This window comes from Sinohyriopsis cumingii, chromosome 6 (genome assembly GCF_028554795.1).
Source record: "Sinohyriopsis cumingii isolate HCF-2022 chromosome 6, ASM2855479v2, whole genome shotgun sequence".
NCBI classification, from domain to species: Eukaryota; Metazoa; Mollusca; class Bivalvia; order Unionida; family Unionidae; genus Sinohyriopsis; species Sinohyriopsis cumingii.
This window is the reverse complement of record NC_142966.1, coordinates 166,496,930-166,513,387: the sequence shown is the minus strand read 5'-3', so window position 1 is coordinate 166,513,387 and position 16,458 is coordinate 166,496,930. Positions and strand designations below refer to the sequence as shown.

The 16,458-nt window shown below is 41.1% G+C and overlaps 1 protein-coding gene across 1 annotated transcript in view; it reads right to left on the bottom strand.

Annotated features, from left to right (window-relative positions):
- The window catches only part of LOC149798479 (aldo-keto reductase family 1 member B1-like), a 55,285-nt gene that overhangs the window by 14,394 nt on the left and 24,433 nt on the right, over positions 1-16,458 (bottom strand). Inside the window, exons 4-7 of the mRNA XM_089963676.1 lie at positions 16,061-16,138; positions 15,552-15,674; positions 13,210-13,316; positions 12,387-12,468 (exon numbers count right to left, since the gene is read on the bottom strand). Of these exons, the coding sequence (XP_089819802.1) occupies positions 12,387-12,468; positions 13,210-13,316; positions 15,552-15,674; positions 16,061-16,138 (390 nt within the window). The remainder of the gene's footprint in view (positions 1-12,386; positions 12,469-13,209; positions 13,317-15,551; positions 15,675-16,060; positions 16,139-16,458) is intronic.

Genomic DNA, 16,458 nt, shown 5'->3' with positions numbered 1-16,458 from the left:
ACCTGTGTTAGTGACGGTGCCAGAAGAACCCGTCACCGAGAACAACCACTCGCTTCAGGACAGGACTGTCATGGACATTCCTGAAAGGTCATTCCGGGAGGACACTTGTGTGACAATACCTCATGTAGAGACTGTAAGAACATTACACACTGTCCCTAGGACATCTTGGTTAACCAAAACATGTTGTACAGACACTTGTTTATATTCCACTTTGATCGCTTTGCTGTGTTTTATATTCCTGTACATCACTATTTGGGTTGTATGTATTTTTGTCTTTCGTGTTCATATTTGAAACATTCAATAAACGTGTTCTCAAAAAAGTATATAAACTCTTGTCTTGTTTGTTTTTCGTGTCACAAGTGACATTTCTCACACCATGGCTACCTCTGCTGTCTCTGCTCCCTCTTCCTCTACTGTCAAAGTCATCGACGAACACTTAGATCGTGCCAGTTGGGAGGCTTTGTATCTTCGCCATCCCTTTAACATGCTCATTGCTGGACCTAGCGGTTCAGGCAAAACCGAATTCGTCAAACGTTTGATCGAGCATAAACATCATTTGATCGATCGGCCCCCTCAACGAATCGTGTGGTGTTACAAAGAGTGGCAATCGGCGTACAGCCTTTTGCGAGAAAGTCAAGGCGATTCCATCGTGTTTGTGGAAGGCATTCCTAAAGAAGACGACGGCATCGTCTCTGACTCCCGTCTAACCCATTTGGTCATTTTCGACGACATGTTAGGAGAAGACGAAGAAGAAATTAAATTGTGGTTCACGCGCAAAGGGCATCACCGTAATGCCAGTGTCGTTTACATCACCCAAAATTTGTTTCAACAAAGTAAAGCCCATCGCACCATCAGTCTCAATGCGCATTACGTGGTCTTGTTTAAAAGCCCTCGAGATAAATCGCAAGTGCAAGTCTTAGCCAAACAGTTAGGAACGCCTTGGCTGACTCAGGCGTACGACGATGCCACTCAAACGCCACACGCCTATTTACTCGTCGATTTGAAACCTACGACTCCCGAGGATTTGCGATTTCGTACCCACTTGTTTCACCACTGGTGCCAAGACGGAGGGCCTGTCCTGTACACGTCTCCGTCCTCGACTTCATTTCACTCCCCATGAAAAAAATCTATAAAAACCTCAGACCCTTTTTCGTCTGTCTCACACTCAGTGCGAACATGACGTCCCTTCAGTCGCATCTTCCCGTCAAATTGATTCGTGCCTTGTATGGCATCAGTCGAGAAAAAGATCCACAAACACGAGCTCGTGTCTTAGAAGCTAGCCTCAAAGAAGTCTTACGATGGTTCACGGTGACGGCACGTCAATTACTCCAAGGAATCATTCAGATTCCTCATCAAACCCAACGCTTTTTCGATCGAAACAAAGTCGCTTTGGTCCAACTGGCCGATCCCCGCATCGACACTCAAACCAAAAAACAAATCATTTTGAAACCTGGAGGGAGCGGTACTCTAGGAGGGGTCATCATTCGCTCACTCTTAAGATGGGATCCTAATGCCCCCAAAGTTATCCCTAAGACAAAAGTTCAACGAAGCCCCAAGAAGAAAAAGACCAGGTCCCCAAAGAGAAGAACTTCTCCAGTGGCGGGACCCTCCTCTTACCAGACACCACCCCGAAAAAAGAAAAGAAGCCCCCAGAAAAAGAAACAGAGAAAAAGTCCTCAGAAAAAGAAAAGTCCACAGAAGAAAACTAGTCGCAAGAGAGGCACTGCGGCCAGGACGCAGCCTTACACTCGCAAACCACGACCTGCCACAGCGTCTCCGACAGCCTCACGTTTGTCCACTTCTCCGTTGATGTCACCAGGAACTGAAGAGTACTTGGAGACGTTGATTACACCAAGAACTTCTCCGTTGATGACCCCCAAAAGAACTTCCCCAGTGGCAGGACCTTCCCATTTAGCGGCAGTGGCTGCTGCTCACAAAGTACCTTCTCCCAAAATCAAAGTCCATGAAAGATCGGGCATGTTACAAAGTTTACTGGATTTGTCCAAGCAAGAACTGGCTCGATTTAGTCCGTTACGTACCCCTGCACGACGTGTCATGCCTGTCCTCAAACTGATACGACGTAAAGACAATCAATGGCGACGCGTTCCAGTATAAAAAAGGCCTGTGACCGAGTAGGATATCAGTGTTTTTTGGTGCTCCTGAAGACTCAAAGATGTCACCCTCCAGAAAACCCCAAGGAAAGAAAAGGAAAGGACTGCCACCACGTTTAGCCAAACATGGGGACATGTTATCTGTCCTGTCCAAAGCTTCTCCACCCCTACGAAAAAAACTCATTCAAACGGCCTCCAAAGAGGTCATCGATACCGTGTGCGAATGTTGTTTGAACGTCTTGAAAGGTACGATCCCTTTGTCCAAACACCAGAAACAATGCTTAGGCAAACATCGTCACGTTCTTCGGAAAATGGTTCAAAAGAAAATTCCCATTCGTCAAAAAAAGAAGATGTTGGTCCAACGTGGAGGCATTTTACCTCTCTTGTTAGGCCCCATACTGAAAGGAGTCTTGGGAACCATGTTGGGAGGACTGGTGGGAGCAAGATAAAAAGGCCCTCGGAAGTCCCAAGATCTCAGAATTGACCCCTGACAACCCCATGGAAGGACGAAAACTAGCTTTAGTGCCTTACAAACGATGGATGGAATACCATCGGTGGCAAGAACAACGCACCCCGCATTTACCTCCCAATCCCAATTTGAGCGAGATGTCCCAGTTACAACACGAAGTGCAATCCTTGATGGATCGCCAAGATTTGTCCGAAACAGAAAAATCGCAAAAGTACGGTCAACTCTTGCAAAGACTGCAACTCTTTCACCAGAAAGCTTTAGACGAAACAGCTTTACCCACTCTGAAGGATTTTAAGACCTTAATGAAAAGTCCAGCACCATCATCATCATTACCACCACCACCACCACTACTGTCATCCCCAACCGTCACCAGAGATGCTACCCCACAAAGACCTGAGGAAGAAGAGACGCGCGAAGTGTTTCAAACACCGTCAGCAGCTCCCATTTCTAGTAAGATTGCAGCATCCTTGTTGACCCCGTCCCCCACACCCCAACGAGAAGAAATGAAAGCTTGGGTTAAAAAGATGATGTCCACACCTCCTTCGACAGAAGTGAAAAAGAAAGAAGAGAAACCAGAAGCGAAAAAAGAAAAGGAAACCAAAGCCATTCCATTGCCACCTCCACCACCACCACCACTACCTTCGACTTCTACTCCCATAGCCCATCGGACACGTAAATCCGTTTCCAAACCACCCTTTCGACCCACCCAAAGTAGCATCACCGAAGAGTGGGTGACTTATTAACACACCAACCAACACAAAAAAAAATGGAAAAAGTCTTAGCCAGCATTTAGTACGATCCCTCCCATCCTGCAGGTTACGCAGGAGTTCAAAAATTGTATCGTGCTGCCAAAACTCGACTGAAAAGTCTCCGTTTACCTCAAGTGCAACGATGGTTACAAGAACAAGCTACCTACACTTTGCACAAACCCATTCGACGCAAGTTTGCCAGAAGTCGCACCCGAGTGGAAGGCATCGATCATCAATGGCAAGCCGATTTAGCCGATGTCTCTCATTTGGCCAGCTACAATCGTGGCTACAAATATTTGTTTTGTGTCATCGACGTCTTTTCCAAATTTGCCTGGGTCGTGCCCTTGACTTCCAAATCGAGCAGCGAATTAGTGCGAGCCCTGCAACGGGTGTTGAAACAAAGCGGTCGTCACCCTCTTCGATGGCAAACGGACAAAGGCACCGAATTTCTGAACCAAGCTTTCCAAAAAGAATTAAAGAAACGTGGCATTCATTTTTTTACCACCGAGAATCCCGAAACCAAAGCCAGCATCGTGGAACGTTTTCAACGCACTTTGAAAGAACGCATGTGGAAATATTTTACGCATCACCACACTCTGAAGTACATCGACATCTTACCGCACCTGGTGCAAGCGTACAACCAATCTTACCATCGAAGCATCGGACGTGCCCCGCAAGACGTGACTCCCGACAACGAAGTGCTGGTGTTTGAGCGCCTGTTCGGTACGTCCCCGACGAGGGCTGTCCCTAAGAAAAGTGGAGAGTTGACCGTAGGAAATTGGGTGCGCATTGGCAAAACCAAACGCACTTTCGACAAAGGTTACTTACCTAACTGGACGACCGAATTGTTTCGCGTCACTGGACGAGTGCATGGCCGTCATCCTACCGTCTATAAATTGGAAGACATGAACGGAGAAGTGCTCAAAGGAACGTTTTATTTGCCCGAGTTACAACGTGTCACCAAAAAAGAAGACGACGTGTACGACATCGAAAGCATTCTCGAACGCAGAACCCGTAAAGTGGGCAAACGACGTGTCAAAGAAGTCAAAGTACGTTGGAAAGGATATCCACCCAGTTTCGATTCTTGGATCGACGCTTCGCAAGTCATCGACTATAAAAAGAAGAAGTGACCATCATGCCCTTTCACACAGCAGACGCAGCTACGTCGACCAGTCCTTCTTCCCCTAGTTCTTTTGTGCAAGATTTACAAAAACAACCCTTGTGGGTGTGGTGTGGAGAACGTGTGCCTAAAACGCAAATCGTCTTTTTCTGCCAAATCTTCGTGGTGTATTGTGTCATCGGGGCAGCCATCGCCAATTTGAGTTTGCAACAAGGAGACAAACAATTGTGGACCATTTTATTGAGCAGTTGCATCGGTTACCTGCTTCCTAATCCCTCCCTGAAATTCTCCTCGAACGGGAACGTTGTGTCCAGCGCCAGTGTCAGTCACCACTCCAACAACCACAATCAGAACCCCATTTTAGACGGAGACACGCCTCTGACGTCCACTAACCCCTCGGACAGCCACAGAACTCTGGAATTATGAGTCACCAAAACCAATTTTACTTAACTTTACCCAGTGACAGTTCCATGGAGGTGTTTCCCCACAACACGTTGTGCTGTTACACGGCCAAAATACCTCAGGCCATCCCCTTAGATCACGAAGCCCATTGGGAAGTGGCTTTAGTGGAAATGATTCACCCTACACAAATCAAAAACATCACTGAAACTCAAAACACTTTTGACATCGAAATTTTGGACCCAGCACTGCAGCAAACCATGACGGGCAGTCCTCAACATAACTCACATCTTGCAAAGGACCTATTACCCCGCAGCAGTGACTCTTCTCCTCCTCTTTTCGTTTATCACTTTAAAATTAACTCAGGCCATTATTTTAGTGGTCAACATCTGGTGGAAGCCATCGCTGACAAATTCTATGCAACCTTTGACAAAGTTCTGACCACAGCAAAAAAACGTGTCACCATCGAGTACCACAAACTGTCTCACCGTCTACTCATTAAATTTCAAAGTGAGGAAAAAAGTATACGTATTAAATTTTGCCCTGAATTGTATGACATTTTGGGTGGAGACCTCAATATGATCACGGATAAGCAGACCAAAAAAATTATTAAAATGGCAGAGATTGACAACGACATGCATTTTGCAAGGTATTTTCGTTTCCCGGTAGAACTGAACCAAGGACTGAATTTGATGTTCGTGTACTCCGATGTGGTGGAGTACAACGTGGTGGGACACACCTCCGTACCGTTACTGCGTGTCATTCCTTTCAAAGTAAATTCTGCCACGGTCACTGACGATGAAGGTGGAAACACTTACCACATCCACCGCGAATTTGTCCATCCTCACTATTTGCCTATCAGCAAGTCTTATTTGGACACGGTCAACATTGCTATAAAAGGAGATCTGGGACAAAATATTCCATTCACCAAAGGAAAAGTCACGGTGAAACTCCATTTTCGAAAACGGTTCTCTCACGACTCGTAAGTAAGTAAGTCATGTATCCAGTGTACCGAGGGGTTGCTCGACAGCGTGGACACGGTTTAGGAGACATGTTAAAATCGGCCTTTCGTTCGGTGGCCCCGGTGTTGAAACCGATGGTGACACGCGGATTGCACGCCTTGAAAGATGCGGCACTGACGCAAGGCAAAGAATTTCTCCAAAATGTGATCATCGACAAACAAAACCCTAAAGAAGCCTTCATGAGGGCTGGCAAAAATGTCTTGCTGCAAACGGGCAAAGACATTTTGGGCCGACGAGACACACCTATAAATGCCCCGCACGCTACCGAATCAGGCATTCAGCAAGGACAAGGCAGAAAGAGACGACGAAGAAAACACCCTTTCACCAGACTTCAAGCAAGAAAGGCCAAGAAAAGAAGAACCGTTCGAGACTTAGACGTTTTCGATTATTGAGACACAGCAACAACAAAAAATGATGCACCGAGAGTCTTGCGCCTGTTCCAAGACGGAACTGGATCTGTTTGCCATGCCCCCCACCATGATGACCATGCAAGAATCCCAATGGGTGGAATTTAATCCCATCTCCTCACTGATCGATTCTGCTCCCATTGAGTTTGAAATCAAAGGACAGCCCGAAGATTACATCGATTTGAATAGCAGTTACTTGTACTTAAAAGTCCAAGTTCTAGATAAGGATGGTAATAAAGTAGAAGACACTGAGAATATAGCTCCCGTCAACAATTTCATGCATTCCTTGTTCAGCTCAGTGGATTTGTACTTGAATAACAAACTAGTCAGCAGCAGCATGGATACATACCCTTACCGTGCCTACCTGGAAAATCTCTTGACGTACGGAATAGATGCCAAGGATAGTCATCTCAATGCCTGCGTGCTGTGGGAACCTGACGAAGCGAAGGCATTTGACGAAACAGATAAAGACAATGACGGTTTTGTGGAAAGACAAAAGAAAATCCTAGGTGGAAAGAGTTTAGAACTGATGGATCGTTTGCATTTGGACATGTGGTTGCAAGAGAAATATTTGCTGAACGGGGTCAATGTCCGCTTGAGACTGAATCGTAGCAGTGCCACTTTCCATTTGTTGGCTGATGAGGATGCTACTAAGACTGGCAATCCTAAAAGCAAAATCGAGGAGGCCAAACTCTACGTACGACGCGTGGAAGTGTTACCCAAAGTGGGTAACGACATCAGTCAAATGTTGAGCAGAACGACCGCCAAGTATCCCATACGACGTGTGGAAGTGAAAACGTTCACCATTCCCGCTAACCAGCAATCCATAACCCAAGATCATCTGTTCCAAGGACAGTTACCCAAACGTTTGATCCTTGGTATGGTCGAGAATGAAGCCTTCAACGGAGCCTTCAAAAAAAATCCTTTCAACTTTCAACACTTCAACGTGAAGAAAGTCGAAGTCAGTCGTGATGGCAAGACCTTGTGTACCCGACCTTTAGAAACTGACTTTAGTGACAAGAATATGAATTACTTGAGATCGTACTTGTCCCTGTACGAAGCCACCGGCCAGTTAGGAACCAACACCAGTCACGGCATTACGTACGACGATTACGCAGGAGGCTATGCTTTGTGGGCTTTCGATTTCACTCCAGACCAAGGCAGCGACGAGGGACATTTCCACCCTATAAAATCTGGCCAGATTCGTGTGGAACTTCAGTTTGCAGATAAACTGGACAAGACAGTGAACGTCATCCTGTATGCAGAATTCGATAATACCATAGAAATCAACAGTTTGAGAGAAGTCATTCTAGATTATTAGAAAGCCATGGAAGACTGTTATCCCTCATTACCTAGTGGAGAAACTTTGGACATGGAATGTGAGGAGACCGTGGAAAAAGAAGAAGTGATCATGATGAAATCGAGATGGCCAGAACAAGAAGCCCATTTAGTCTCCTGTTTTGCCAAACACTTGGTCGACAAAATAACGGAATTGATCAAGAAAAATTGCTATGGATGTCAAAACGATCATCCCAGTCAAATTCAACACGATAAATGCCTGATGTTAAGTCAAGAAGAAAAATTGGACGAGTATCTGGACGAAGCTTGGAGTCTCATCTCGAACAAAGACGTGTTGCACCAGTGGTATAAAGACTTGCGTGAACATTCTTGTCCACCATTAACCACTCAAGAGATCCATCGTATCGAAGCTCTCCTGAATCAGAGTGAGGAAACAGAACGAATAACCGTTTATTCGTCAGACATTTTCAAGCAAAAAGTCAGGATCGAATTGACGACTTATTATTACCTGTGAAGAAGAAGAAGAAAAACCCCACACAAAACAATGGATACCTGGGAACTTTATTACCTTTTGAACCACAGTTCGTATACGTCTTCTTGGAATCCTGTCGTCTGTGCTAAAGATGAACTCCCTCATCGCAAACCTAAAGACCATCAAGCTTACGTGATCAACACGGACGACAGTCATCTCCCAGGAACCCACTGGGTAGCCGTCTACTTTCCTCAAGAAGGATGTGTGGAATATTTCGATTCGTACGGATTGCCCCCTTTGGAAGACGATATCATCGACTTTATGAGAAGAAATGCTCAAACCACCCGATTCAATAACGTGAAATTACAAGGCACAGATTCCTTGGTGTGTGGACAATATTGTGTGTATTTTCTGCATCATCGCAGCCTGGGCTATTCCTTAGAACATTTAGTGACTCATTTTGATCCTCGTTCTTCTGCTAGAAACGATGTGAAAGTAGATCGATGGTTCTGTGACCATTATGCTTATCTTTTGTCTCAAGCTAGGAAACGTAGTGTCCATCAATGGCCTAATGATTTCCAACAGTGGAAATCACAATTTCATTCACAACGTTGTCAGCCCTGTTCAAAGTAGATTGTCCATTGAGAAAAAAATGTTTGTGATTTGAAAAAAAATTGTTTGATGTTATAGTGTTGGATTATTGTTAAAAAATGTTAGAGTTGTTGTTGTTAAGTGTTAAGTGATTTTTGAATAAAAAATGTTGTGTTTTGAAAAAAAATGCCTTTGTGGTTTGTTTAGCTATAAGAATGTTGAATTGATGCTCTTTCATTTCTTACTATCCCTCTCATGAACGTTGCGGCTCGAAAACCGTGTGGGGATGTTTTCCTTCACGTCCGCGCTTTCACTTTAAGAACCGGGGTTGTTTCCAGTCTAACCATCCATTGTCGACTCATCCTCCTACGAAGATGTGCTCCAAACTAGCTAAACTCAACGAAGCCTACGTGAATTTGCATAGGGTCAGACACAGTCTGATACCGAAGCCAGAAGAAATAGAGAATGTGAGAATGTTAAAAATCACTGAAGACCTGATAGAAGAGCTCTTCAGAGAAGAAATGAACAGGGAAAAAGAAGAATGGACAGAGAAGTACAGACTTCAGAGACAGCAGCAACAGCAGCAACAGCAGCAACAACAGCAGCAACAGCAGCAACAACAGCAACAACAACAGCAGCAGCAACCTGAAGCTGACAGAGGCTTTGTCGATTGTCGTATCGACACCAAAGAGTTCTTCTTCTCTTTCCGAAGAAGCAGACCTATCGCCAGAAAGTCTATCCTCAAAGGACATCGCATTCTTAGAAACTAAAAAAGAATGCCATAGCAAAACAGCCCTTTTCAGGGCTACCCAATACTCTAGAAAAGAAATAACCATCCATTTGCCAATGCGTGTAGGTAGAGTAGTGTGAAAATAAACACTAACTCTTTATTAAAAAATGTGAGGGAATGTGTTTGTGTATAGGATTGTGTGTTTGTGTGTTAGTAAGTAATCAAGTAAGTTGGTATGCATAGTAGATTAAAATGATGTTTGTTTTTTTGGCTGTTAGAGGTGTATATTTGGGGTTAGATTGGATTGATTTGGGTATGTGGATAGTCTATTGAAGTGATTTATAAAAAATTTTACAATAGTGATGGGTAGCATAAAAAAGTGAGTGAGTGTTTCTTTTAGGTCCGCGCGTTGTTGTTTTTTGGTCATGATCTAGGTAAGATGAATTTTATGTTATTAGGGGGATGTTTTCCATCACGTCCGCGCTTTCAGTATAAATTGAAACTCGTTCGGCAGTCCAGCTACCCTTGTTGATTGATCAACACCAAAAAATGAACACGAGACTTGAGAAACTGTTGGAGCTTCATGTGCATCTGGAATATGCCAGGCGCATATTAAATGAACTGGCCGCGGAAGCCATTGTCGAGGAGGGAAGGATAAGAGAGGAGGAAAGAAGAAACAAAGAAGAGGAGGAGAGAAGATATAAAGAAGAAGAAGAGGAAAGAAGATACAAAGAAGAGGAGAAGGAAAAGGAGAGAAGAAATTTCAAAATCCCAGAGAGCGAAAATTGGGATTCTGAAGCGACATATCCTGCCTCTGCTCTCTCCCCCCAAAAGGTAAAAAGTAACTGGGGGATAAGATGCGTATGTGGCGCCAGGCCTGGAAGGTGCCACCATTAACCAGGTGTCCATGAAGTTCCAAACAAAACAGCCCTTTTCAGGGCTACCCAATACTCTAGAAAAGAAATAACGATCCATTTGCCAATGTGTGTAGGTAGAGAAAATAAACACTAACTCATTTTTATAAAAATGTGAGGGTATGTGTTTGTGTGATTGTGTGTTTGTGTTTGTAAGTGATAAAGTAGGTTGGTGTGGATAGTAGATTATGGGTTTCTTAGAGTATGTGAAGAGTATAATTGGGGTTATATTATATAAAATGAAAAAGTAGGGGGATGTTTTCTTTCACGTACGCGCGTTGATGGGTCATGATCTAGGTAAGATTAATTTTATGTTTTTTAGGGGATGTTTTCCATCACGTCCGCGCTTTCACTATAATAACCCACAGTATTCGTCGTTCAAACCATTCTGCAAAGAATAAAAAGAAGATGGCGTCAAACCAAATGGACAAAATACAAACCTTGCAAGACGTTTTAGACAACTTAGGAATAATGGAACAGATGCTAATAAGACTCGTTGAAGACCATTATTCCTATAGTCCCCATCGTGTGAAGATGGAAATTAATAACTTAAGGAAAGCAAAGGACAAGATTAGTGGTGTCATGAAAGAGATCAAGGAGGAGAAGGAGGATGAAGAGGAAAGAATAAGAATACGCAATTGGAACGAAAAAATTGAAAAAGAAGAAGAAAATGAAAAGAGGAAGAAAGAAGAGGAGGAAGAGAAGAAAGAAGAGGAGGAGAAGAAAAAAAAGAAAGAGAAGAAGAGTGTAGGAGATAAAATAAGAACTTGGTGGAGGAAAAGAAGAAATTAGAAGAAGAAGAAAACCCAAAGGCCCTTTTCAGGGCCCCATATTTCTCGTAAAGAGATAGCCTTTGAATTGCCTACCCCTTTTTTAAAAATTTTTAAATTTAAAAAAATCCCATGTTAAATTCCCCTTGTCCCTAAACAAGCCCAAACTCTATTCCCCATGTTAAATTCCCCTTGTCCGTAGAGTGACCCACGATTTATTCCCATGTTAAATTCCCCTTGTCCGTAAAGTGACCCACGATTTTTCGCCATGTTAAATTTCCATTGTCCGTAAAGTGACCCAGGGGTCCCTGTAATGCTAATTCCCATTGTCCGTAAAGTGACCCCTTTCACTACTTATGTACTCTGTATTTTCGCGGACAAAGCTGATGCCACTAATGGATCTTCTAGAAGAATTGGGTCGTCTGTGCTAGTTATCCTTAACTAGTACGCTGTATATTCAACTACAACATAAATGTTTGTCAATTATGGTAGTTGAGTTAAAGCGGTGTGCATCCATTCCAATATGTACGATTACAATCTATGTGTAGTAAATGCAAGGCATTATATAGATGGATTGTTAACCGAGGGCCTGACTATTATGACTAGCATGTCTGTCAAGTTAATCAGATGTACATATGTTAACCTAGTTAGATTAGAATATTTCATTAGATCGCTTTTACAGACTGCATTAGAACATAAATGGCTGAACAGAATTTGAAATACTGTTTTGTTATTTTATGTATATAACACTCATATTCGGTTCCTTCTATTCCGCAGCTAGAGATACAATCATCCTTACCCCGTCTCCCTCTCTCTCTCTCTCTCTCTCTCTCACACACACACACACACACACACACACACACACACACACACACAAACAGTGCTTAATTAACAGCTAGGGTTCAGTCTATAAAACAGAATATGTACACGTACATTTAACTGAATATTTTATATTCATCATATCAACCCATCTCAACCTGTAAGTAGCATTCAACTTTACTGTCAAGTACAGGTCGAAGTCTGTGTGCATCTGTGCGTAATGTGTATGTGTGTGCAAAATTATAAGCATTGTTTAAAGATACCGTTGCGTACAATTTGCCAATACAATTTGAATAAGCATTAAAGAGAAATAATATGAAAATATCCCATGCTCATACTAAATTAATGTATCATTCCACTGTCTCCGTTTTTATCAGTTAATTGTATCCATTGTAATAATTATTTCTTCACGATTTTTATATTAAATGCTAAAAAAGCGGTATTTTGACGTTACAATTTGACACAGTTACATACGTCAGACACATAGACAGACATAAACGAACAGCATTAATACCTGAGCTGGAGACTTTTTGTACTTTTCAGCTGTTTTTACCACTAATGGATCTTCTAGAAGCACTGGGTCATCTGGGCTAGCCCTGTAATTACAAAAAGGATATAAATATTGTTTTAAATGATGCTGCAGTGTCGTTTGTATATGCATTCGTGCCTTGCAAGCACATATGCAGACCGACCCATTAGTTAATTCTCATCTAAGTATAGCCGCTTCGGATTCCTACAACAGATACCACGGTTTATTATCGAGAATTACAAACTTAAACTAAACAGAGCGGAAGGTGATCGGTGCCGTAACCCGCGGACCTGAGTTCAAATCTCCATAGAATAAGGATTAAATAGTATCTAGCCAGTATGATAATGTTAAGTCTTCATATGTAAAATTCACACACACACAACATATATATATATATATATATATAGAGAGAGAGAGAGAGAGAGAGAGAGAGAGAGAGAGAGAGAAAGGATCTACCAAATAAATAAAATTTAGAATTTCTTAAGATAATTAGCCTCTGAGTGTTTAGATTTTGATGTTTTAGGAGCAAAATCGATTGAATCAGTCTTCTTCACTGCTTTTGTGCTCTTTTTTGTAAATTTAGTCCACATTGCCCAGAATACCGTTTTTAATCAGTTTAAAGATTACTGCCTCATTAACATTACAAATTTTAATGCGTATACTAATAAGCAAGCACGCTATTTGAGTAATCAGAGATGAACATTTGCAATATCAAAATGCACAATAGATAACTGTTTCCTCATTCTGAAAATATTTTTAGACAATCTTAATTATTTTCACGTAGCATTTTTGTTTTGCCTGTGCATACCAAGGTCGGGTTTGGGATCCAAGAGGTGCGTAACCCACCACCGCAATATCTTTACTCTTGCAGAACTGAAGAAGCTTTTCATTGGTGCAGTAAGGGGTGATTTCAACCTAAAACATAAAGGCTTCAAAATTAACACAAGAAGTAAACTCAGCTGCTGAAGAAAGTGTACAGTAGTTTAGCAGTTAATTTTTTTAAAAATCGTCCCGTATAAGAGTTTAATTTACTTCAAAAAGACATTAAAATAATCGTTGGACAGCTACTATCATGCTCGCATTTAAATGGATATATTATTGCATTCTCTTGTGATAAACCTTTTTACTTTTTGATATGAAGGTTTCGAATATATCTGAATTTATAAGAATATATTCTCTAGACGCACTTACTGCAGTGCAATAATGTCTGGTACTAATCTCAAATTTTTTCGGTCATGAATAGCGTATTTACTTTTCTCTGAAGTTCTGTCTTTTATTCTGGATGCCGATCATTGAGTACAGTCTGATCCGCTAAACAGTATGATCCACTGTACTGCATTCCGTCATGCCCCACTCACCAGCGATGGTTCATTTCTTATGTTGCCACAGTATGAACATGGCCAATCTGATTAAAATCAGAGCTCCACTGTCCTACGTGAACATCTGACAGCGACCACTTATGGGGTATTGTTCTGGCGATATTTGAATTAGCCAATAGAAATGCAGCTTTCAAAATTCGGCGAGTGAATCAAATCGTTCGGCACGCATTGCAGCTCTTCAGCCACACCCTACGTCTCCCAGATGCGAAGTTATAAGACTTCATCTGATTGGCTGATAACATTAGCGATTATGTTAATAAAAATAGGTCACCAGAACAAGACGCTAAGCGGTCGCTCTCAGATCTTCAAGTAGGAAAGTGGATATATGATTTTTAGATATTCATATTGGAATGTGGCGCTCAGCTACAGAAACTCGTCGCTCTGCAGATGGCATATCAGTGGAGCAAATAAAGCTGGGTGCCTGACTGAAGTGGGTGTCCATCTATGTTTGACGTTTAGCTCCAGATCGGAAATTCCGTTCCGCCAGCTTGTGTTCACAACCTATTTCCAGATGGCATGTCGTGAAATGTGTTAGCACATTTGTACGGAAACCAATATTGGACATCCCCCGAAAATTAGGTGTCGTTTGAATGAGTTAATAACTCGTTTCGACAAGTTTTGAAATCGTTTTAATATCTCTTTCATAAGAGCCTTTACACTTGTCTAAACGAGATTATAACTCGTTTAACACAGTTTATAAGTCGTATCAGCGAGTTTAGAACTCGTTTGAATAACTTTGTGAGTAGTTTGAACGAGCTAAGAACTTTGAAAAGCTTAAAATCCCGTTTAAACTAGTTTAAATGTCATTTGAACGATTTTTAAAACTAATTCGAACCATTCTGAATTCAGTGGCATGACTTAAATATCGTTTGACACGAAATTATGCTTAATTTGAATGAATTTGAAACTGGTTTAAATAATTTGCAAATTATTTGAGCAGGTTTTTGACTAGATTGTACTATTTCAAATCTCATTCGGATAAAATTCTTACTTGTCTGAGAGACTCCAAAACTAGTTTGAACGAGTTCGCTTAAAGTGATTTAAACTTGTTCAAGTGAATTATTAACTCGTTCAAATAAGATCTGAACTTGCTCAAAAATGTGTTGAAACAAGTTAAAATCTCATTCAAACGATTTATAATCTCCCGCAAACAAATTTATAATTTACTTAAATCTTGTTAAAACGAGTTATACAGTTTTCTGAACGAGTTATATTATCGTGCCAACGTCTATAAGCAATCACTGAAATGTAAGTTTAATGTTTTCAAAACAATTTTAAACTTACTGAACCGATTCAAACTCGTTAAAAGGATATTTTAAATCGTATGACTAATTGTATTCCTAGTTCCAATAAGTTTTAAAAATCGGTCAAACAAAATTTAAACTCAGTTAAACGACTACGAAGCTCGTTTGAATGACTGTATACCTTGCTCAGATGACTTTTAATGTTTTTCGGATTCCAAAAATAGACTTCGATAATTTTGTACTGCGGATGTGCAAAAACAGGGTTTGGATCTCGTAAAGTTTCAAATATTTGTTATTAGACGTTGACGAGGAGTTTAATCTGAAGAAAAAAATAACCCACACACATTCAGAACCACCTTGTAACAAATTCGTGCCAAAGTTCATTTCTGAATTCACGTTTAGCGTAAACGCCTGATTTAAAGATCGTCAGTTTTTATCTGTGACTATTGTCTTTAATTTCTACATAAGCCAAAGATAATCAAGAAATTACCTCTCTTTGTTTTATTGGTACAGATAAGTCTAGCTACCTGATTGTATACGGGTTTGTGTTTCAGGCCCTTCATGCTAAGAATATCCTGGAGTTGTTTAATACTGAAGTTGGACACTCCGATGGCCTTTACCAGTCCCTTATCAACCAGAGTCTCCATTACCTGTAGATAAACAAGAATGCATAGAATAAGAAAGAAGGAACAAAAACTAATTTAAAACGAGATCCTCCTCGACTGATTGTAAAATGTATGTTGTAGGTCGGGCGAATATAAGTAATTTAATATATGTACCGTAATGATTATGTTTACTTTCTTTTTTAATCTGGGGTCTGAGAGTTCAAAAAAAATTAGAATGAATTCAATATACTTATCGTAATCGCATAATCGTAAGAAAACATAATTTATTTTCAAATATTGAGGGAAAATGTAATTATTTGCATTGGAAGAAAAGCAGCTTGATAAAAAATATAAAAATAAGTTAAATAAAATAGAACTAATACGTTTACTAATTGAACTAAATGATTAATCATTTCATTGAACATCCTCACCTTCCATGTCTCAGTAAAACGGTGTTTGGAGGGAATAATGTTTCCAGTCCTGTCAGATGGAAAGGGGTCTTTTCCTTCCTGTAATGAGAAAGAATTGGAATCAAGTTTCTATAGGGAAAAATACAAAACGTTATAATAATATTCATGAAACGTACATTGTTTTATCTTTTGTTTTCTTTTTCTTTCACATTACATTGAACAGGTGTGGAAAATCTTTAGGATGGGATCGTTTGTCGTGTCCTTCTTTATTTCATTCCTACTGTAACCACTACATCGTAAAATATCAGTGCCACACTGTGAACTTCCTTTCAAAGTAAAAGTTTAGCAAAGTTGCGACCATGTTCTTTTTATATGACACGACGAATGCAGTACAGTTTTCCTGGTTTAACTGTCAAAAC